Genomic DNA, 22,222 nt, shown 5'->3' with positions numbered 1-22,222 from the left:
CGAGCCTCCTCCCCCTCCTCCCTCTTCCCTAAGGTGCCTACTCCCGCGACTGCAGAGCGCCCATCTTCCCAGGCCGGGCAAAACCCGGAGAGCTGGAATCCCTCTCCTGGAGCGCCCGGGCGGCCACTGGGCATGCTCAGTCGTCAGGCAGGTTCGGGGCCGCGAGCGCGTGTGCGCCTCGCAGATTCCTCCTGCGGCCGCGCCTCCTCCGCCTCCCGAGCAGGGAGCGGGCGCATGATGGCGGCGGCGGCTGGGAGCGCCAGCAGCGGCAGCAGCGGCGGCGGCGGCGGCGGCAGCAGCAGCAGCGACACGTCCAGCACCGGCGAGGAGGAGAGGATGCGGCGCCTCTTCCAGACGTGCGACGGCGACGGCGACGGCTACATTAGCAGGTACTCGGGGAGGTCCGCGAAACGGGCTGGGGCGCGATCAGCCTCTCGGCGCTGCCCTTGACCTCTCCTCTGCCCCCTCCTCCCCAACTTCCAGCAAGTTGCTCAGAAGCTCACGCGAAAAGTTGCCTGCGACTCTGAGAGCGCGTCGCCAGCTCGGCCAGTGAGGCCGAGGGGCTGCTCTGCTTGTCTTCTGGAGGTGCCAGTTGGTCCAACTTTTCCCAGCGCCGTCTTTGTCTGGGCATTGGGAGACATCTCTTTCGAATGGGAGTTCCCCCCCGGAGCCCGGAGCGCTCCTGCCTGTGGGGAGACGAGTTATGGCCACTTGTTCCCGATAGAAGAGGCTGTCCGGCAGATGTGGGTGTCAAGATGCTGGGCCACCGGGCAGCGATCTTGTCCGGTTGCTCGGTGGACAGACCCGGGGCCAGACCAGGATAGGGATGCGCTCTCAGTGACAGACTTGACCATGAAAACAAGCTGTGAAAAACTTTCGTGTGGCACAGAGACCCTGCGTTCCCAACTTCGGAGTCCAAAGAATGGGCATAGTTTGCCGCTCAGTACTGATTTAATAAACCTATTAGCCTGAGGGGAGCGAAGCGCCCAGGTGCAAACTAGGGGTTTGGAGGTGAGGCTGGAAATAGACCCTACGCCCTAGCCCGGCTCCGCGCTCTAACCAGGTGAGCCTCCGGAGGGGTCTCGGGGCGCCTCTGCGCGACCACTCCTAACCCTCGCTGTGCTTGCCTCCAGCTCCCCTTCAGGGGCGGTGTTGCAACGTCAAGCGGCAGGGCTTGGCAAAATAATTACTTCAGCCCAAATTTTTATCACTTATCAGACACTGATGGTGAAGAAGGTAATCGTAATGTTTTCTGGTATGCTTATATGAAAGGTCGACACCGGGCGCTGAAGCCTGTACGCGCCGAAATGTGAATTGCCTTCAAAGGCGTAGGCAGCCCGAATTGTGTACTACATCTTTCTTTAGCCTTTGTCTTGGTGATGCCGAAGATCCTCTGAAAATTCCAGGATGCCTCCTGCAGATTGTCCTTGCCTACCTAGAGAAAAAAAGTGGGGAATCCCTCCCCATCCCCAAATTAAAAAAAAAAAAAAATCTCTGAAACAGGTGGTTTGACATGTAAAAGAATTTGACAAAGAATTAATTATTTATTTGGGACTTAACTCAATTATGATAATTCTTAGCTGAACTTTATTACTTTTCTGAAGTTTCATTGGGAAACATTAGAAAGATATCAGAAAACTGTATGGAGTAATTATGTTATGAAATGGAAAAAAGTATGTAACTCTAGTTGACCTCATATAGATTTTTATCTGGAAGTCTTTACCTGTTTTGGTTCTGGGTTAAAAAAATTTCATCCTATAGTTTAGGATTTGGGGTTTTTTAACTTTATTTATTTATTTTTGGCTGCATTGGGTCTTCATTGATGTGCGCGGGCTTTCTCTAGTTGCTGAGAGCGGGGGCTACTCTTCGTTACAGTGCGCGGGCTTCTCATTGCCGTGGCTTCTCTTGTTGCGGAGCACGGGCTCTAGGCGTGTGGGCTTCGGTAGTTGTGGCTCTCGGGCTCATTAGTTGTGGCTCACGGGCTTAGTTGCTCTGCGGCATGTGGGATCTTCCCGGACCAGGGCTTGAACCCCTGTCCCCTGCATTGGCAGGCAGATTCTTAGCCACTGCGCCACCAGGGAAGTCCCGTTTAGGGTTTTTTTGTTGTTGTTTTCCTACTTGAAAAGCCGTTATCTCATTTGCAATAATAAAAATTATTTACATTCTTCATGTTAGAATGCAAAAAGAATTTAATTTCACATGGGCAAGAGTGCATATAGAAAACTAGCAAAATTCTCTCCTTTCCTCCCACTAATCCTATTAATATGTTGCTTTACCTGAACTACACTTTCTGTGGAAATGCTCATATTGCTTTGAATGGGGGCTATATGAGCACTGAAGGATAATGAATTCTTTAAGCACAGTTTGAGAACTTTGTTTTGGAGGGTGAAGCATTGTGAGGGCATGATGTTAAAGAAGGAATTTTAGATGAAGGTAGAAACCTGCTGGGGCAAAAGTGGGAAAAAATGTTATCCTTCCTTGAGCCACATCACTTTAATATATCTGCTTGAAAGTTGGAAGGCATGTGCAGTAGTGGACCCAAAGCCAAAACTTTAGCTGTGGGCAGAGTTGCCCTGGAAGTTATTTTTAGGCTGTGACAGAATTTCCATATAGGAGTAGTTCAGGGATGGCAATCTCATTGAGAGCAGGCACCAGAGAACTTGTCTAGAAGTGTGTTTACATAGCAAGCACAGTTTTATTGGAATATATGTTTATTTGGTATGCTTGAGGAATGGAGTTAATGAAAATAATGACTCCCTTTCCAATGTCACTCCTTCGTGCTGCCCCTATTTAATGACTTTACTGACCACTGTACAGTGGGAGATAAGGTGTGGAATGCTGTGAATTTTCTCTTTTATTAAACTTGAGAGTTGGACTTTCTGCTTTAAAACCTTGAATTCTTCTAAAGATGTCAAGTTTATGCTAATCATAAATAGCTGTATCCTTTAGGATTTCAGTTTGTCTATAATAGAATCACAAATAAGTGTTGACTGTCACACCTAGAAGTCTTGAGGTGGGCCATCCACGCTGAGACAGCAGCTCCAGAGTGGTATCAATGTCCACCTTCCTTGTATCTTTCTGCATTGCATTCTTCACATGGAGCATTCATCCTCATGGTTATCTCGCAGTCCTAAAATGATTGCTGTGTCTCCAACTTCATCTCCAAGTTCTAGGGAGGGAAGGTGTAAGAAGAAGCTGAAATGAATGCTGCCTGTATCATCAAAGCACAGCTTTCCCAGATACCTAAATTGACATCATGTTGGTCAAACTACATCACTGTACCATGCCTACTTGCAGTAGAGTTTAAGGAAGTATATCATCCAGTTGGGTACATTGCCTCCTATACAAAAGCTGAGTTCTGTTATTAAGAGCGGGAAATGGATATTGGGTAGGCAAGTAGCAACCAATATGTATAATAAAATTCCCCATGTTAACCTAAATTCAACTATATTGGCTCCAGTCCTTTTACCTAGCGATTATCCTCAAACAGGAGTGAGCTGGAGATGTTATATTTGGAGGAAGGATGAGTGGAAGAGAGACTGAGGCCATTGGGGAAATATCAGGGTACATCATTTCAAGAAGCAGGGAGGTAAAAGTTAGGGCTTTGTGTCTTAAATATCCCCTTGGCTCAGCCTTCCCCATCAAACTGACAAAAAGGGTATTAGCTAGCTGGAGGTTCCTGGAGTTGCTACTTCTGCCCTGGAGCTTCCAGCCTGCCAGAGGGACCCAGAATCATTTCCATGGATACTTAGGTGGAGCAGACAACTACCGTCAGGTGGAGCCAAGCCATAGCTTGGACAGTGTGACCACAGCAGGCTCTTCTGGTGCATTTATTAACCTTACAATGAGTTTTGGGAGCCCTATATATCATGTTGTAGGAGATGGTGGTTTTACTCTATTTGTTGAAATTAATTTCCCTTTGGAATTTTAAAGCTTCTTGTTTTTATCCTTCAGTTTAAGAAACTGTCGAGCATTTTGACAAATATCTAAAACCAACACTTAACATTTATATCTAGTCCCCAAGCCTCAGCTTAAACACTGTTGCCTTAGAGAGAACTTCCATGACCACTGTATCAAAGTGTTAGGGAATTCCCTGGCAGTCCAGTGGTTAGGACTCAGTGCTTTCACTGCCGAGAGCATGGGTTCAATTCCTTGTTCGCGGAACTAAGATCCCACCATTGGCTTTCTTCCAAAGCACTCTTTACAACTTGTTATTGCATTTCCATTTATTACTTTGCCCATTTATTGTCATTCTCCCATTGGCCTTCATGAGGGCCAGAATCATGTCTGTTTTATTAAAACAGTACACTCAGGATCTAGCACAGTATTTGCCAAATAGCACTCAATCAGTAAATTCTGATGAATAAATGACCAAGAATCAACAGTGGTATGTTCATATAGGTTGAAAAATCTTTCAAGCTTTTTCCATGTTTATGACATACTTAAATGTAAGTATATTTTATTATATAATATTTTCCTTTAAAATAACTTCTTTTTGGTTATATAAAAGGTATTTTTGTTGATGAAAATTTGCAAAATACAGAAATATATAAAAATCAAAATCACCCATTATCCCATAATTAAGGTGTATTATTTCTGTTTTCCTGGTGACATATCTATACCATATCATTCCTCTAGTACGTTTAAAATGATTCAGTAAAAGGAAAGGCATCTCATTTTCATGGTTAGGAAGTTTTAATATTGTTATGATGGCAATACTCCCCCATTTCGCCCCAACCTTCCCAGCCCTAGGTAACGATTAATCTACTTTCTATCTCTATTGATTTGCCTATTACGGATATTTCATGTAAATGGAATCATGCATTATGTGACCTTTAGTTGCTTGTGTTTTGGTGTCATATCCGAAAAGTTTTGTCTAATCCAAGGTCACAAAGATTCACTCCTATGTTTTCTCCTGAGAGTTTCATAGATATAGTTCTTACATTTAGGTTTGTGATCCATTTTGAGTTTATTTTTGTGTATGGTGTGAAGAAGGGGTCCAAGTCCATTCTTCTGCGTGTGGCTATCAAGTTGTTCCAGCACCATTTGTTGAAAAGACTGTTCTTTCCTATTTTCATGACACTCTTGTCAACAATCAATTGACCATAAACATAAGAGTTTTTTTCTGGACTCTCAGTTCTTTTCCATTGGTACATATACCTGTCCTTATACCAGTACCACACTATTTTGATTACTGTTACTTTGTTGTAAGTTTTAAAATTGAGAAGTGTGAATCCTCCAGTTTGGTTCTTCTCTTTTTAAGATTGGTTATTCTTAGTCCTCTGAATTCCCATACACATTTTAGGATCAGCTTGTCAATTTCTTCAAAACAGGCAGCTGGAATATTTGATTGGGGTTGTGTTGAATCTATAGACCAATTTGTTTACATGCATTTTTAGTAAGTATATTTTTCAGGATAGTTTTGTTTTTTTCCACCAGCCCTTTATTTTACAGTCTTTTAATTTGGAGTCAGCAGGTTAGTGAACATCTGAAGTAATAATAGCAAATGTGTATAGAAGCTTTTATAGGTTACAATCAATTGGTCCATATATTATCTCATTTAATTCTTGCAACAGGAATTAATATCTCTGTTTTAAGACAGGGAGCCAAGATAACATAGTCTCTAAGGAAAAAGAATGAACCTGTGGCCCTTACTTGAGAGCCTGTTTTACCATAAATGCTGCACAGCTAACACAAGAAAACCTATTAAAACCCCTAAAGCCTTAAAGTTATTTCCTGTTTAATTTACCCAAGGTCTATGGTGCAGATGGATTTTCATTTTAAAACTGGCTTCTTAGCATCAGTGGGAATGGCATTTAAATTCTTGGTGCAGAAGGTGAGGCATTTGCATTCTAAATGAGTTTCCATGGGGGTCTCAGCTGGGGAGACTCTCTGTTGTTCAGTAAATTGAAAATCTCTTTAAGTGTTAGTCCCAGAGTAGAAACCGTATGGAGAGAAAGGGCATTTCCTTAGAGAACAGTTAATTGTCAGCTTCTCATTGTCATTTCAAAATGTCAGTTTAAATATGTAAATGAGTAATTACTAAATCCGTGCAATTGATTATTGATGACTCTGATGGGAGAAAAAGAGTTGGGTAGACAGAAGGACTCTCTGGACCTATTCATTGTTCAAATATTTGGATCCCTGTCCCTTAGCAAAGTGAAAATGTAAATGGAACAAATTGCTAGGTTGACCCAATAAGCATTAAATGTGTTTGTCTGATGTGATAGTTGTTAGTTGAGTTTAAGTGTAGCCCTCAGTTGAATATTTAGTTGTGAAACTTTTACTTGGAAAACTCTAGATAGATGAGCTCTTTGTTTAATTTTTTAAATATTCACATTACAATGTAGAAGATAGTTGAAAATACATCTTAGACTTGGTGTTGGTGTTAATTGGGCATCTATTCAACATTGTGGCAAGTGCCATAGATTAAGGCACCTGTTGTCTATTGTTTAAAAGTTCTCATGTACACATTTGTGATACAGATGAAGGAAGTAAAAACAGATAGGATGAAGGAGGGCATTTATGTAAAAGTGTGACTGCATTGCATTTAAATGTCAGAATTTTTCACTTCTTTACAAAAAAATCAGAACTTCTTTCTGAGAATAACAACCTTAACAGAATATTCCACATTAGAGGTTAATGCTTTTAGACAAGAGTTTTACTTTAACAATTGTATGTACTGTAGAGTCTTAACCTGAGTGTACTTCATGATAAACAGGGTGGAAATCATTGAGAGAATATTGTTGGGGAAGTATTTACTCTTCTAAAAATATGTTGGCAGTTTTATATTTATTGTAAGAAAAGGGTGAAATCAGTGCTGCTCATCTCCCTCCCCCTTCTTGGTTTCCTAAGTTCCTTCATCTCCGACCAGAATTATTCTCCTAGTGTCGTAACATGCAGGCTCGACTCCTCCAGGCCACTTTACATGGACATTAAAGTCATTTTTCTATAAAATAAAGCTGAGCAGGCAGCTCCTCGTAAAGTCCTTCAACAGTTAGTTGGCTGTTTCTTACAGCTAATTTCAGGCTCCTCCTAGGGCCTTTTGATTTGAAGCGCCTGGCCATCTGGCACAGTGATTGTATCCCCTCTAGCATTATCTTTCACACTCCCTCCTCTGGCAGGCCCAGCTGTTCCACACTTCAGTGCTTTGCACATGCAGCTCCTCTGTAAGTGCCCTTCTTTCCCCTTGTTGTCTGGTAAGCACCTTCTCAGTTTTCCTAGACTCAGTTCTCATGCAGCTCTTTCTCTCTGGAGACTTGCCCTCATGCCTCAGGACCTTATACACACTCCTAGGCCAGCACAGCTCACCTTTGATATTCTCACTGTTTCCATTTCCTTGCTTCCCACACTCAAGGCAGAGACTATACTTCTTTTGTGTTTTGTCTTCATAAACTCAGTGCCCAACACATAATAGAAATTTATTAAATATTGATCAGATAAAATTGTTCATGTGTAGTGGTAATTTCAAACACTTTAGAATACTTAGAAAAAGATTTATCAGGTTTTGTCCAACTTAGAAGAAGCTGAGAACCTAAATGGCTGTCGACAGATGAGTGGATAAAGATGTGGTACATATATACAATATATAAAATATATAATATATATAATATAATATATAATATATAAAACATATATATAAAAGAATGAAATAATGCCATTTGCAGCAACATGGATGCATCTAGAGATTATCATACTAAATGAAATAAATCAGAAAGAGGAAGACGAATACCATATGATACCACTTACATGTGGAATCTGAAATATGATACAAATGAACTTATTTACAAAACAGAAACAGACTCACAAAGAAAAAAAACTTATGGTTACCAAGGGGAAAGGGGGTAGGGGAGGGATAAATTCGGAGTTTGGGATTAGCAGATACAAACTACTATATATAAAACAGATAAATAACAAGGTCCTACTTTATAGCACAGGGAACTATATTCAATATCCTGTAACAAACCATAGTGGAGAATAATATGAAAAAGAATATATATATAAGTGAATCACTTTGCTGTACACCAGAAACTAACACAACATTGTAAATCAACTATACTTCAATAAAAAAGAAGCTGAGAAATATTTATATTTGAAAATATGTATCATGTGTATTTTACCTAATCTAGAATATTAGAGTGATGGGGACTCTGTGCCCCTTCAACTAACTAGTCATGTGACTTTAGGCAAGTCACAAACCTCTCCAATCAGTCTTCTTCTATAAAGTGATTTTAACATCTTTTTCAGGACTGAAAAAGTTTTATTTTATGGACTGTAGGTACTAGGATTTTTTTGGTAGCATATTTTTTTGGAAAAGCATACTGTTTAAATTAGTCCCATTGGGCAACTGTTGGTGTTTGCTTGTGAACTAACTGTGATAAAAACATAGTTTCTCTGTATTAGTAGCTGTTATCATCCAGTAGGCTTCAATACCATCTAGTTAATAGTATTTTCAAAAGCATTGAACTGTTGGTTAGGTTTTGTGTCAGTTCCTGAGTAAACATTATAAGATGAAGTAAATGAAAAAAAAAAAAACCAAACTACTCTTAATTGTGTATTTCAGTTGTTATTAAAAAGTTGTTTGGCAGTTGACCACATGGTTCTATCCTGACTCTTTCAGGGTATAATATAAATGCTTTAAAAAAATATTTTCAAAATAATATTTATAGTCTACTTTTCTTAGGCTGTTCCTTTCTGGTTACTGGGTATTCACAGTGAACAAACATTTTAAATTAATCACAGAATAAAAAACTAATAATAGAATTAAGGGAATTTACTTAATCCAAACTTGTGTTACAGTAACTTCTATTCAGTTTCTTTCACCTACCAGATTATAAACTTCATGAGTGTAACAACCATGCCTTTTATCTCTCATACCACCTGACACTATTCCTTGTACATAAATGCTGTGTACATAGATGTTAAATCAGTGTTGAATGAATGAAGTGATGGATTAATACTACCTTAAGACAAAATTATGTTGCTGCTTCTACACTTGCAAGGTAGGATTTTGATTTTTCTCATTCCTAAAATAGAGAAAAACTCCTGTGTCAGTGTTAACCTGTCTCTAACTGTATGCTTACATGCTTCCAGATTTACCATCAGTAAAATAACATGGAACGAGGAAAACACAAAGACTATCGCCATGTAAGTTAGTTTGTTGAAGTCCCCTATTTTTGGTAATATAAAATAAAGTTTCCCTTAAAGGAGTAATTTGCTATCCATAGTGGTTTTTTACTTTATAGATTCCTTCTCAATCTTCAGTCCCTATAGCATCTGCTGACTGTCATACCAGAGCAAATTTAAGAATATTAATTTTTATTTTTAAATGTTTATTGAATGCCCACTGTATGCACAGAGGAATTCAAAGATGGGTGTGTTACAACATCTTCCTTTAAGGAGTATTTGGTCTTATGCAATAAGTACACACATGACCAGAAACAAGGAAAAGTGCAAAGCATCTAGGAAGGTTCAGGGGAAGGGAGGAAAACACCTGGGCTTTATAGGAGGATATTGTTTTAGTAAGTTTGTTGCAAGGAATATGTAACTGGCCCAGAATGATCGCTTAGCTTCACCTCTCATCATAGATCATGGCCTCTGTCTTTACTTCAGCCAGAGTGGCTCTAGCGATGGCTTCCCTGCTGCCCTGCACCCTCCCACAGACAAAGGAGCCAAGGGCAGCCCTGGTGACAAGGAGAGACCACCCTGCAGAGGCCCTGGCTTCCTCAGCGACTGCCTGGACTTGTCAGGTGCACAACTCTGAGCTGTTGTGGAGATCACACCCTGTGGAGCAGCAACCAGAGAGAGACAGGAAACAGGAGGGAACCAGCTGTGAGGCTTCTCCTCCTTCCTTCCCCCCTGAGGACCTGTTCTGAATGCAGTAGTTTCCTCTGGCCTCTGTAAGACCAGACAACCAACTACGTGTGCTGCAGAGCTGTGGCCAGCTTGCTTGCACACCCCTTACGTTAGCTTTTCCCGCTTTGTTTCCTCATTCAGCTTTTCCCTTCACTCATGCTTTCCTGAGACTGCACCCCCAATAATGTATAAGCATGTAAGTTTAAGACAGAACCCGTATAAACAGCTCAAAAAAGGAGATTATTGTTTAAATACATTGGGCTTCATTGGCCCTGAAACTAATTGCAAAACAATAAAAAAAATAAAATTCATTCAATAAGGAAAAATACAAAGAAAAAGAGATCATTCTTAATCTCATCTACCCAGAGATAGTAAGAGTAAATACACAACAGATACACACAGATATGATGTAGTGCTCACTATTTGTTGCCCACATCTATCCCTACTTCTCTTCTTTCTAGAAGATCCCTAACAAAAGTGCAGGCAGCCTCTCCTCCTACAAGAAACCCATATATTGCAGGGTCCCCTCCCAATGTAAGGGGAAGCCTGACAGATATAAGGGTAATCCCAGCCTCTTGGTAACATTTGAGTTAGGAATGGACATGTGATAAGACTTGCACTTATGAGTCTCTAGAAACAGTGTGCTGGAGATAGCTAGAAAAGGTTTCCATGTTCCTCTGGTAGAGTTTCTGAAAGCAGCTCCTTCTCTCTTTCCCTCCCAAACGGGAGATAAACATGAAGAGGATGCATGTACCCTTGATTGCCAGTAGTAGCCACTACAGATCCAAAGGAGATTAATATTAGGAAGAAGGCCACACTTTTTTTTAGAAGTTTATTTATTTATTTATTTATTTATGCTGTGTTGGGTCTTCGTTTCTGTGCGAGGGCTTTCTCTAGTTGTGGCGAGCGGGGGCCACTCTTCATCGTGGTGCGCAGGCCTCTCACTATCGCGGCCTCTCTTGTTGTGGAGCACAGGCTCCAGACGCGCAGGCTCAGTAGTTGTGGCTCATGGGCCTAGTTGCTCTGCGGCATGTGGGATCCTCCCAGACCAGGGCTCGAACCTGTGTCCCCTGCATTAGCAGGCAGATTCTCAACCACTGTGCCACCAGGGAAGCCCAGAAGACCACACTTTTAAGGGAGAAGAACAGGAACAGCATGGAAACAGCTAGAGCCTTCATGATATTGATTGAACCACCCTGCCTCTAGCCTTCCTGCTGCACAATACATTTCTTTATTATTTACGATCTCTTGAGTTATATCTTCTTTACTTATGCCCTAAAGCATACTAATGTATTTATATGTAAATGGGATTTTACTAGGCAGGGTGTTTTGTAATCTACTTTTTTTTTACATACTATATCATGTAAATTTGCCATGTAAATATAGACCTCATATCACCATTTAAAATTAAGTATTGCATGGTGTGTGTGTGTTTGTGTGTGTGTGTAACTTGATATATTATACTAGTTGTCTCTCTACAGAAATGTTATTTTACTTTCTTAGTTTTATTTGTTGCTTACCGCAAAACTCAGTGGCTTAAAATAATGCATATTTATCATCTCACAGTTTCGTGGGTCTTGAATCCAAGCATGGCTTAGCTGGGTCCTCTATTTAAGGGTCTCTTAAGAGGCTGCAGTCAGGGTATCGGCTGGAGCCAAAGTCATCTCAGGGTTCCACTGGGCAGATCTGTTTCTCAGCTTCCTCAGCGGTTGTTGACAGGATCCAGTTCCTGGAGAGCTGTTGGACTGACGGCTTCAGTTCCTTCCTCACTGTTGACCCGAGGCCACCCTCTGTTCCTTACTCGATGCTCCTCTTCCCCAGGGCAAGTGAACAAGAAGGACCAGCAAGACAGAAGCCACAGTCTTTTGTACCATGATCTCAGAAGTGACATCCATCACTTTTGCAGTGTTCTGTTCTTTAGAATCAAGTCCCAAGGTCCAGCTGACACTCAAGGGGAGGGGATTACATAAGGGTGTGACTCCCAGGGGGCAGGGTTCATCGGGAGCTATTTTAGAAGGCTACCTATCCCACTTGCTAATTATAGACAGTTATCTGTAAGCCAAGGAGAGAGAGGCCTCAGAATGAAAACAACACTTCCAGTACCTTAATCTTGGACCTCTAAGCCTCCAGAATTGAGAGAAAATAAATTTCTGTTGTTTAAGCCACCTAGTTGGTGGTACTTTGTTATGGCAGCACTAAAAAACTAATCAACCCCTCAATGAATATCTGGGTTAATATATTACTAATTGCCTTCCAGAATTTACTGTTCCTTCTGGAACCTGTAAAAGTGCCCATTTCCTCACATATTCAGTAACGTTACACATTATTACCTTTTTTAGCCTTCACCAATCTGACCTCTGAATAATGGTATCACATTATTTAATTTTACAATTCTTTGAGTCCTAGTAAATTTGGACATCTTTTTGATTTATTTATTGACTAGGTCTGTTTCTAATTTGTGCCTTTTCTCAATTCTCATTTTTTTTCTGTTAGAGAATTTGTGTTTTTCTTTTTGGTTTATAAGAAGTCTTTGTATATTAGGAATATTAATTTTTTGTCAGGTTGCAAATGTTTTCCCCAAATTTTTGCTTTAGTTTAAACTTTGTGATATCTTTTGCAAAACGTAAGTTTTAAATTTAAATGTAGCCAAATCTGTCGCTTTCTTCTTTTACTTTTGCACATGTTAAGGCTCTATCTATCAAGCTCAGTAGATAAATATTGACATTATTTTCTTATAGCTATCTTATGGTTCATTTATAAATATCTAATTCTTCTGGAATTTATGTGTATATGATTTACATGATAGGAAGCATCATTTTTTCCCCAAATGATTAGTCATTTGTCCTAATCCCATTTAATAAATCCATTCTTTCCCTGACGATCTGAATGTATGCTTTATTATATACTAACTTTAAAAGTACATATATTTGCATTTGATTATAGATCCTACATTTTCTTTTATTTATCTGTTCTTGTATTAATACTGTTACTTCATAATATGGTTAAATATGCCATATGGATTGGCTTCCGTCATTGTCTCTCCTCACCCCAAAACAAACATTTTGGCTATTTCCAGGCATTTTTCCCATCTAAAAGAACTTTAGAAATTTCATTGAATTTTTTTTCCTTCTAGTTTTATTGAGGTAAAATTGACATACAGCACTGTATAAGTTTAAGGTGTACATTATAAAGATTTGACTGACTTACATCATGAAATTATTACCACAATAAGTTTAGTTAACATCTATCATCTCATATAGATAGAAAATGAAAGAGAAAGGAAAAATATTTTTCCTTGTGATGAGCACTCTAAGGATTTATTACTCTCTTAACTACTTTCATATAATGTAATACACAGAGGCGTCAATTATACTTATTATGCTGTACATCACACCCCTAGTACTTACTTATCTTATAACTAGAAGCTTGTACCTTTTGACCGCCTTCATCCAATTCCCCTTTCCTCCATCCCCCCACCTCCGGTAACCACAAATCTGATCTCTTTTTCTATGAGTTTGTTTGTTGGTTTGTTTTTGAAGTATAATTGACCTGTAACACTGTGTTAGTTCCTGGTGCACAGCATAGTGATTGGATATTTCCATACAATACAAAATGATGACCATGATAAGGCGAGTTACCATCTGTTCCCTTACAAAGATGTTACATTATTTTTGACTATATTCCCCATGCTGTACCTCTCATCTGGTGACTCATTTATTTTGTAACTGGAAGTTTGTACCTCTTAATCTCCCTCACCTATTTCTCCCCTCCCCCTAACCTCCTCCCCTCTGGCAACCATCTATTTATTCTCTGTATCTATGACTCTGTTTCTGTCTTGTTATGTTTGTTCATTTGTTTTTTTCTTTATATTCCACATATGAGTGAAATCATATGGTGTTTGTCTTTCTCTGTCTGACTTATTTCACTTAATATAATACCTTATAGGTCCATCCATGTTGTCACAAATGGCAAGATTTCATTTTTTATGACTGAGTAATATTACATTATAAATATATAATATACATAACATTCTTAATATATTCTTTATCCATTCATTTATCTGTGGGCACTTAGGTTGCTTCCGTATCTTGGTTATTGTAAATGCTACGATGAACATAGGGGTGCATATATCTTTTCAAATTAGTGCTTTTGTGTTCTTCAGATAAATACCCAGGAGTGGGATTGCTGGATCATACGATAGTTCTATTTTTAATTTTTTAAAGAACCTCCATACTGTTCTCCATAGTGGCTTCACCAATTTACATTCCCACCAACAGTGCACAAGTGTTCCCTTTTCTGCACGTCCTCATCAATACTTGTTATTTATTGTCTTTTTGATAATAGCCATTCTGACAGGTGTGAGGTGATATCTCATTGTGGTTTTGATTTGCATTTCCCTGATGATTAGTGATGTTGAGCATCTGTTTATGTGCCTGTTGGTCATCTGTATGTCTTCTTTGGAAAAAATGTCTATTCAGTTTCTCTGCCAATTTTTAAAGTGAATCATTTTTTTTTTTTTGATGTTGAGTTGTATGAGTTCTTTGTATGTTTTGGATATTAACTCCTTATCCGGTACTTTGTTTGCAAGTACCACCTACCATTCAATAGGCAGCCTTTTTGTTTTGTTGGTAGTTTCCTTCACTGTGCAAAAGCTTTTTACTTTGATGTGGAAATTTCATTGACTTTTAATTATCTGGTAATTTTTTTTTTTTTTTTTTGCTGTACGCGGGCCTCTCACTGTTGTGGCCTCTCCTGTTGCGGAGCACAGGCTCCGGATGCGCAGGCTCAGTGGCCATGGCTCACGGGCCCAGCCGCTCCACGGCATGTGGGATATTCCTGGACCGGGGCACGAACCTGTGTCCCCTGCATCGGCAGGCGGACTCTCAACCACTGCGCCACCAGGGAAGCCCAATTGTCTGGTAATTTTAATTTCATTAACTTGTAATACATTTCTAAATTTATGTAGGAAGAATTGATATCTTTGCAAGCCAGTTTTTTCATAAGAGGGATTATATATCTCTGCATTTACTCAAGTCTTTTTGATGTCAGTGGTTTTCCTCATATTTGCACATTATTTTTTGTTTTGTTTTGTTTCTCTGTCTTTCCCTCCAGATTTTGCTGCTATCATGAATGGAGCTTTTTTTAAACCTCTTTGTTTTTCTAGTTGATAATTGATGGTATATATTAAAGCTATTTATTTGTTCAAATATTTTATTTTTTCAACACATTTTTTGAGTGCTTACTAAGTAATAGACACTGGTCTAATCACTGAGACTGTAGCAGTGATCAAAATAGACAAAATTCTCTGCCCTCAAGAAACTTACATTCTTGGGGGAGGGGATGAGGTAAATAGTAAACACAAAAGCAATATATGATCTGTCAGATGGTAAGAAGTACCAGATGAAGCAGGGAAGGGAATAGTCAGCACAAGCGAAGAGGTGAATTTTAATATTAAATAGGGTAGTTAGGGGAGACCTCACTGAGAAAATAATTTTTGAGCCAAGACCTGAGGAGTTAGGGAGCAGCCATTTATTTATGTGGAGGAATAAGTTTCCTGACTGAAGGAACAGCAAATGCAAAAGTCATGAGGCGGAAGCTGGTGCAGCCAAAGAATAAGGAAGTCAGTGTGGCCCACGTGAGAAAGGGAAGAGAAGTGGAAGACGCAGTAAGGAGGGGTAGATGGTATGGCCTGGTAGGTTACTGTAAGGACTTTGGCTTTTAGTCCGAGTCAGAGTTTCCTGCTTGATTCTGTAGGACTGGCTTTACTTACATTCACATTTTTTTACTTCCCATAACGTCCTCAACCCACTCAATGCTGGCATCTGTCACTGTCATCAATCCGTACTTTCACGACATTGCTAAAGTCACTGGTGACTTTGTCAGTGAATAAAATGGGCATTTTCAGTCCTTGCCTTGTATTAATTACCTCTCAGCAGTCGACCATGCTGACGATTGCCCGCTGCTCGCAGCCCCATCTCTTCCTGGCTCCCACGACCCCACAGTCTTCTTGCTTTTCTCCCATCTGTCTGGCTCCTCCTTTCTGTCTCATTTGCAGGCTCAGCTCTTCTACCTAGCTCTCGAGGGTCAGAATTTCGCAAGGCATCAACTTTTGCCCCTTCCTCTTTTAACCTCATGCATTCTGTCTGGGCATTTATGTTTCATCTCTCTTATTTATGTTTCAGCTTCAGTTATCTTTGAAGAGGCTGTTGACTCCCATAGTAAATGTCCAGCTCAGACTTCTCTTCTGAGCCTCAGACCTGCAGGACAAATTTACTCAATTGCCTATAAATCATGTCCCACCAGATATTTCTAAAACATGCTGAATTATACCAGTCCAATATTGGATTCATAATCTGCCACCTAGTCTTGCTATCTCAGCAAATGTGTCTCCATGTACACCCACTTATACAAGCCAGAAGAGATCTTGGCATCATCCTGGACACCCCCTTTTCCATCAACTCCCGTACTGGTTTCATGACCAATTCCTAATATTTTTTAAATTTAATTTTTATTTTATATTAGAATATAGTTGATTTACCATGTTGTGTTAGTTTCAGATGTACAACAAAGTGATTCAGTTATACATATACATGTAATCATCCTTTTTCAGATTCTTTTCCCATATAGGTTATTACAGAATATTGAGTAGAGTTCCCTGTGCTATACAGTAGCCAAGTCCTATTATTTCACCTCCTAAATCTCTCTCATATCTGTCCACTTCTTTCCATGTCTACTCCTGCCAGCCTAATTCTCTCTCTTGGAGTGCTGCAGATACTCCTAACTGACTTTCTTGTGTCTCCTTTGGCCCTCCTCCCATCCAGCCTTCCACACTGTAGCCAGAGGACATCTTTTCTGAAGTGCCAGTCTGCACGTGTCACCCCAGCTTAAAACCCTTCAGTTCAGATTCTTAACTTGGCTACCACAGGCCCTGCATGGTTCCACCTCCAGCTTCCTCTCCTGCCTCATCTCTTCTCTCCTCCTGGCTCTCTGTCCACCAACCACTCTAGTCCTTGAATTTCAGCTTCTCCATCCTGTTCTGCTGTCAGTTCCCATCCAGTTCCTGTGAGGCTGAATATATCCAGCTGTTCTCAAGCTCCTCAACTGAACTTCAACATCACTTTTTTCAGCCTTCCTTGGCCCTCCCTCCCAACTTTGTTGCCTTCAGAGCACTTATTTCAATTTGTAACAATGTGTTCATTTGTGGGAATTTCCTGGTGAATGTCTTTCTGGCTCACTCAACCATGAGTTCAGGAGAACAGGGACTGTTTTTGTTCACCATTAAATCCTCAGGCCTAGCGCAGGAACGTGGCACATTGTAGGCACTCAGTAAATATTTGAGGAAAGAATCAGTGAAGCCCTTTTTGCTTCTTAGAACTAAACCAAACATTGCATTTTTGCATAACTGGCACACTAGTACACGTATTTTTATTTGTGTAGGCAACTTATTTCTATAAACATAAAAGCACCCCTTTTGAGAGGTTTCTGAGTTTTTCTGGAGCTACTAGAGAAGAAATTGACGTTGGGTATTTTCTTACTTTATCAAGATCTGATATAACTCCTCTGTTCTTTGTGCGTGCCACCCCTGACTCAGGATTGAGTAAACACACACATTCTGAGATGATAGCTATCCAACACTGTTAATGACTTTTCCAAACGTGTTAAGGGTGTTGTTTTGATTAGGGTGAAATCCACTTTCTGGAGGCTTCAGGAAAATATTGCAACTGTGAGGTGCTGTTTCCTGGTGTTCCTGTTGAACACTGCCCAGGGGACTATGAAATAGGCAGCCAGGAAACCCAAATCTGTGGGCAACTTTGACATCAGAGCTGTGAGGTGTTTCCAAAGGATGCAAGGCCCAGAAAAGAAAGTAGAAAGTGGGTGAATGTCTGGGCCTGCTGAAGTCACATCACCACACAGACAGTTCCAGAGGCCCAACTCTGTGGGTGATCTGCAACTAATTTTGAGGTATTTTGACCTGACTCACAAGTCAAGCAAGAAGAGTACCAATATTTAAATCTTATTTATTTCCCTCAGTTTCTAGTGTGCTGTGTGGGCATTAACTGGCGAAGGTTCCCAAACGTGTGGGTTAAACCTTTTTACTTTACCATTCAAACTGACCTTCATTTCTAAAACCGTTTTAAAATGTATCACTAAAGTATAGTCGTTTTTGTTTGTTTAGTATAACAATTTTTGTTTATTTACTAAATAAGTTATCACTCCTACTTGTCTTGAATTCCTGATCCTCTGATGGGAAGAAGTTTTCACTTCTTATAGCTCTTCCTGAACTAACAATCCTTTTGGAAGAGAAGGGTCCCTCTGGACATTCTAGTGTAATCCATAGCTTCCAGAACTGTTATTGTTTTCAACACCTGTGGATATATTTTTAATGGTGCAAAGCGGCCATCTTTTAATATCAATTGTAATTATTTATTGTATGTCTCCAAGAGGCAGGCAGTATAGAGTTGTGACATTCAAAATGGGTTCTGGGGTTCTAATGCTGACTCCATCACACACTAGCTGTGTGACCTTAGGCAAGTACTTAATACTTTCATACCTTGGTTTCCTCATCTATAAAATGGGGGTATAATAATACCTACTCTACTATTATAAATGAGGTTGTTCTGAGGAGTACATGAGTTACCGTTGGAAAGAATGTGTCCTTAAGAGTGCTTGGCTTAGAGTACTTACTATGAGGTTTCTTAAATAGAATAAATGTGATAAAGTTCCATAAACCAGTACTTCTCAAATTTTGATGTGCATAGAAATCTGACTCTGCAGTTCCAGTGTGGGACTTGAGAGTCTGCATTTCTAAGATGCTTCCTGGTGTTGCAGCCGCTGCAGGTCCACAGACCACACTTGGAGTAGCAGCAGGCAAATACACGGCAGCAAGCTGCGTCTGTCTCCAGAATTCTGCCCGCATGTGACATGCTGCATTTATAAGAAGCTGGGGCTCCCAAATGCTCCTCTCTTCTGCAGCTCTGTGGGTACAGTGGGCACAGCATGCAGCCTGGGGCTGTCAGGGGAGCCTCAAGCGGTCTGCAGACTCCTCTGGTCCCCACAGCTTTCAGTGGGGAGAAAGGCCAGTATCCTTGTTGCTGGAAGTTAGTTCTCTTGTCAGCTGGGGGTGAGCTACTGACGCAGCACGTGTGCTGTGTGTTTGGCGAGAGAGAGAAGGAAGAGGGCAGGCTGATGAGAAAATTCACAGGAAGAGGTATTCGTCCGAGTATTAGTTGAACAAAAGAACAAATGGTCACATCCAAATAAAGGTTCCTGTGCCTCTTCGGTTGAGGGATCCTCACTGACAAGGTGCCTCTGAGGATTTGTCACGTGCCTCGGGTTTGACCCTCTTTCCTGGCTCCACAGATGGTCGGGATTGCCAGTGGAAAGAGGGTTCCCTTTATATAAGATATTCCCCAAATCCAACCATGGCGATAATGAAAAGCTAGAAATAATTTCAGCTACAACTACTTGGGAGGTTCTTTTTTCTTCCTTAAACATTTTTTTATAGTTCAGACATAAAAACTGTATCTGTTTTCATGCAGGGAACTCTCTTAGGCAACCTACTTTCTATTGTTTCAGTGCTTTCCCTTTCTCTCAGCTTTCCTTGAATATCATGTGAACAGAGAAAAAGTGTACAACTCAGTTCCCTGCCCTAGGATGTCTAGTTTCCCTTTCTTTAAATGTCTGTATCCACAGAATACGACTCAGGTATGTGTGTGTGTGCCACATGTGTGCATGCATGTTTCCATAGTAATTCTGGCTTTTCTTTTTTGGAATGGGTGTCTGGGTCATCTAGTTTCCTTTGAAGCATTTGTCTGCCCTTTGACTTTCAAATCATTGATCTAAAGGTAGATCAGTTGGTTCAGTAGCAACACAGGTTTCTGAGGTAGCACATGATTACTGGTTACTTCTGCTCCAAAAGTTGCCTTAAATCAGGATTACCCCTCCTCCCCCACCAGTCAGAGAATAACAGAGTGTTTACAGTTTAAATAAAATTCTTTGAACACAGAATTCTGATTTTTTCAAAAGATCTCTTTTTCCAAGGTCTTCACTCTTATTCTACACACAACACACAGACACACACACAGACACAGACACACACACACACACACACCCCTCCCCCTCGGCTCTGGTCTTGATTGGCCCTCTCAGCTTGCCTGGATCTTCTTGAGCAATCTGTCTGGGAGAGGCTGGTGCCTGGCACCAATGGGATGTTTGTTCTCAGGAAAACTCTCCCACGAAGTCAGTTCCACTTTGCTGAGGTGAAAACCCTTTCATCCTCTGAACCTTTGATCTAGGTAAGTTGAAGATTCCTCTGGTCAACTGAAGTGCTGAAAGTGAGATCTTATTACATAAGCCAGGCCACTTTGGGTTTTATCTTTATCTGTGGACAACCACACCAGACACCTGCTGGTTCAGGGCCTGGGGCACTCTCTCTGTATGTAACCCCTCAAGCCTTCCTTTCTAATCCCTTCCACTTGGCCCAGCAGCTCAGGTCAGCACACAGCCCACACTCTTGTTACGCTGGCCCCATGAGCAGCACACACCAGTCTATTCCAGTCACACACCATTACGTTTTTATACACTGTGGTGCCTTGTATAAGAGCCCTCATTCATTTATACCTCAAATTGCATCATTTTTACAACTTGGAAGCAATATGGCTTTGTCGCCTCCTCTTCATAGGTCCCTTGCTATTATAAAAGAACTTAATTTCCCCTGGTGTGATCTCCTGGGCCCCACCCTAGAAGCTGACATTTGAAGCCTTTAAAACCCAGCCTGTGTAGCACAACCATTAAAACCCACTGTGAATGTAAGTTGGTGCCGCCACTATGGAAAACAGTATGGAGGTTCCTCAGAAAACTAAACATAGCATTACCATATGATCTAGCAATCCCACTCCGAGGAATATACCTGGACAAAACTATAATTCAAAAAGATACATGCACCTCTATGTTCATAGCAGCACTATCCACAATAGCCAAAACATGGAAACAACCTAAATGTCCACAGTTGAATGGGTAAAGAAGATGTGGTATGTATATACAATGGAATACTACTCAGCCATAAAAAAGAATGAAATAATGCCATGTGCACCAACATAGATGCAACTAGAGATTATCATACTAAGTGAAGTAAGTCAGAAAGAGAAAGACAAATACCATATGATATCACTTACATATGGAATCTAAAATATGGCACAAATGAACCTATCTACAAAACAAACAGACTCACAGACGTAGAGAACAGACTTGCGGTTGCCAAAGTAGGAGGGGGAAGGGAGAGGGAAGGTCTGGGAGTTTGGGGTTAGCAGATGCAAACTTTTACATTTAGAATGGACAAACAATAAGGTCCTACTGTATAGCACAGGGAACTATATTCAATATCCTGTGATAAACCATAATGGAAAAGAATATAAAAAAAGAATGTCTATATGTGTATAACTGAGTCACCTTGCTGTACAGCAGGGATTGGCACAGCATTGTAAATCAACTGTACTTCAATTAAAAAATAGTAAATAAAATTAAAATAATAAACCCCACTGTAATGTGATGGTAATAACTTAGCCTTAGCCTGCTCTGGGGTGCTGTATCCAGGGGTTAAGATCAGTATTCATCTCGGTAAGTTGGGTAGCAGGTTAATTTTTAATTTATTATTTTAATTATTATGTGTTAATTTTCATAAATGCCACATATATTATTTTGTGTGTATCAAATACTATATCATTTAACCTTTTTAAAATTTGGAGTTCTGGAGTCAGGCATTGAATTTTAGTTTATTCACTGTATGATTTGGGGCAAGTTACTTAACTTTTCTATGTCCCATTTGTTCATTTCTAAAATATGTAGGGACAATTGTGCAAGTCCATACACATTTATTTGCATTTCTGATATCCAAAAGCTCCAAAATTGACAGCTTTTTTTCATAAGGTTGCTACAAACTCAGTAGGAAGCAAAACTTGACCTGAACTAATCAGAGTCTACTTACAGTCCATATTTATTCCACTTCATGTGATTATTCATATGTGTGGCTGATTGTATATGATTATATGTGTATGATTATCAGTGATGCCCCAAAAATCCCTCTGGAGGTATTATATATACTCTTTAATATAACATATTGCCTTTCTAAAATACAAAAGTGTGTGAAGTTTACACCCTATCTAACCCCAAGAGATTTGGAAGAGGGTTTTTGGACTTGTACTTTCTACCTCAGAGGGCTGCTGTGAGGATTAAACATGGGTAATCTACTGCAAGTGCCTATCATATAAATTGTTGGTTGTTACAGACCCCTGAAAAACAAAAACAAACAAAGCAATCAATTTTTTTTAACATCTTTATTGACGTATAATTGCTTTACAACGGTGTGTTA

General features: G+C 40.3%; 1 protein-coding gene and 1 long non-coding RNA gene across 2 annotated transcripts in view; one reads left to right on the top strand and one right to left on the bottom strand.

Annotated features, from left to right (window-relative positions):
• The first annotated feature begins 220 nt into the window (after positions 1 to 220).
• The window catches only part of MCC (MCC regulator of WNT signaling pathway), a 443,929-nt gene continuing 421,927 nt past the window's right edge, over positions 221 to 22,222 (top strand). The window contains 1 exon segment of the mRNA XM_032626783.1: positions 221 to 389. Coding sequence (XP_032482674.1) covers positions 235 to 389 — 155 coding nt within the window. The 5' untranslated portion in view covers positions 221 to 234.
• LOC116751218 lies at positions 674 to 20,807 on the bottom strand. Its single transcript, XR_004349207.1, has 3 exons — positions 20,657 to 20,807; positions 4,038 to 4,045; positions 674 to 686 (listed from the first exon to the last, which is right to left on the bottom strand). It is a non-coding gene; the product is annotated as an uncharacterized LOC116751218 (long non-coding RNA).

Source organism: Phocoena sinus, chromosome 3 (assembly GCF_008692025.1).
Source record: "Phocoena sinus isolate mPhoSin1 chromosome 3, mPhoSin1.pri, whole genome shotgun sequence".
NCBI classification, from domain to species: domain Eukaryota; kingdom Metazoa; phylum Chordata; class Mammalia; order Artiodactyla; family Phocoenidae; genus Phocoena; species Phocoena sinus.
The sequence above is the reverse complement of the archived record's forward strand: the minus strand, read 5'-3'. Positions and strand labels throughout refer to the sequence as shown.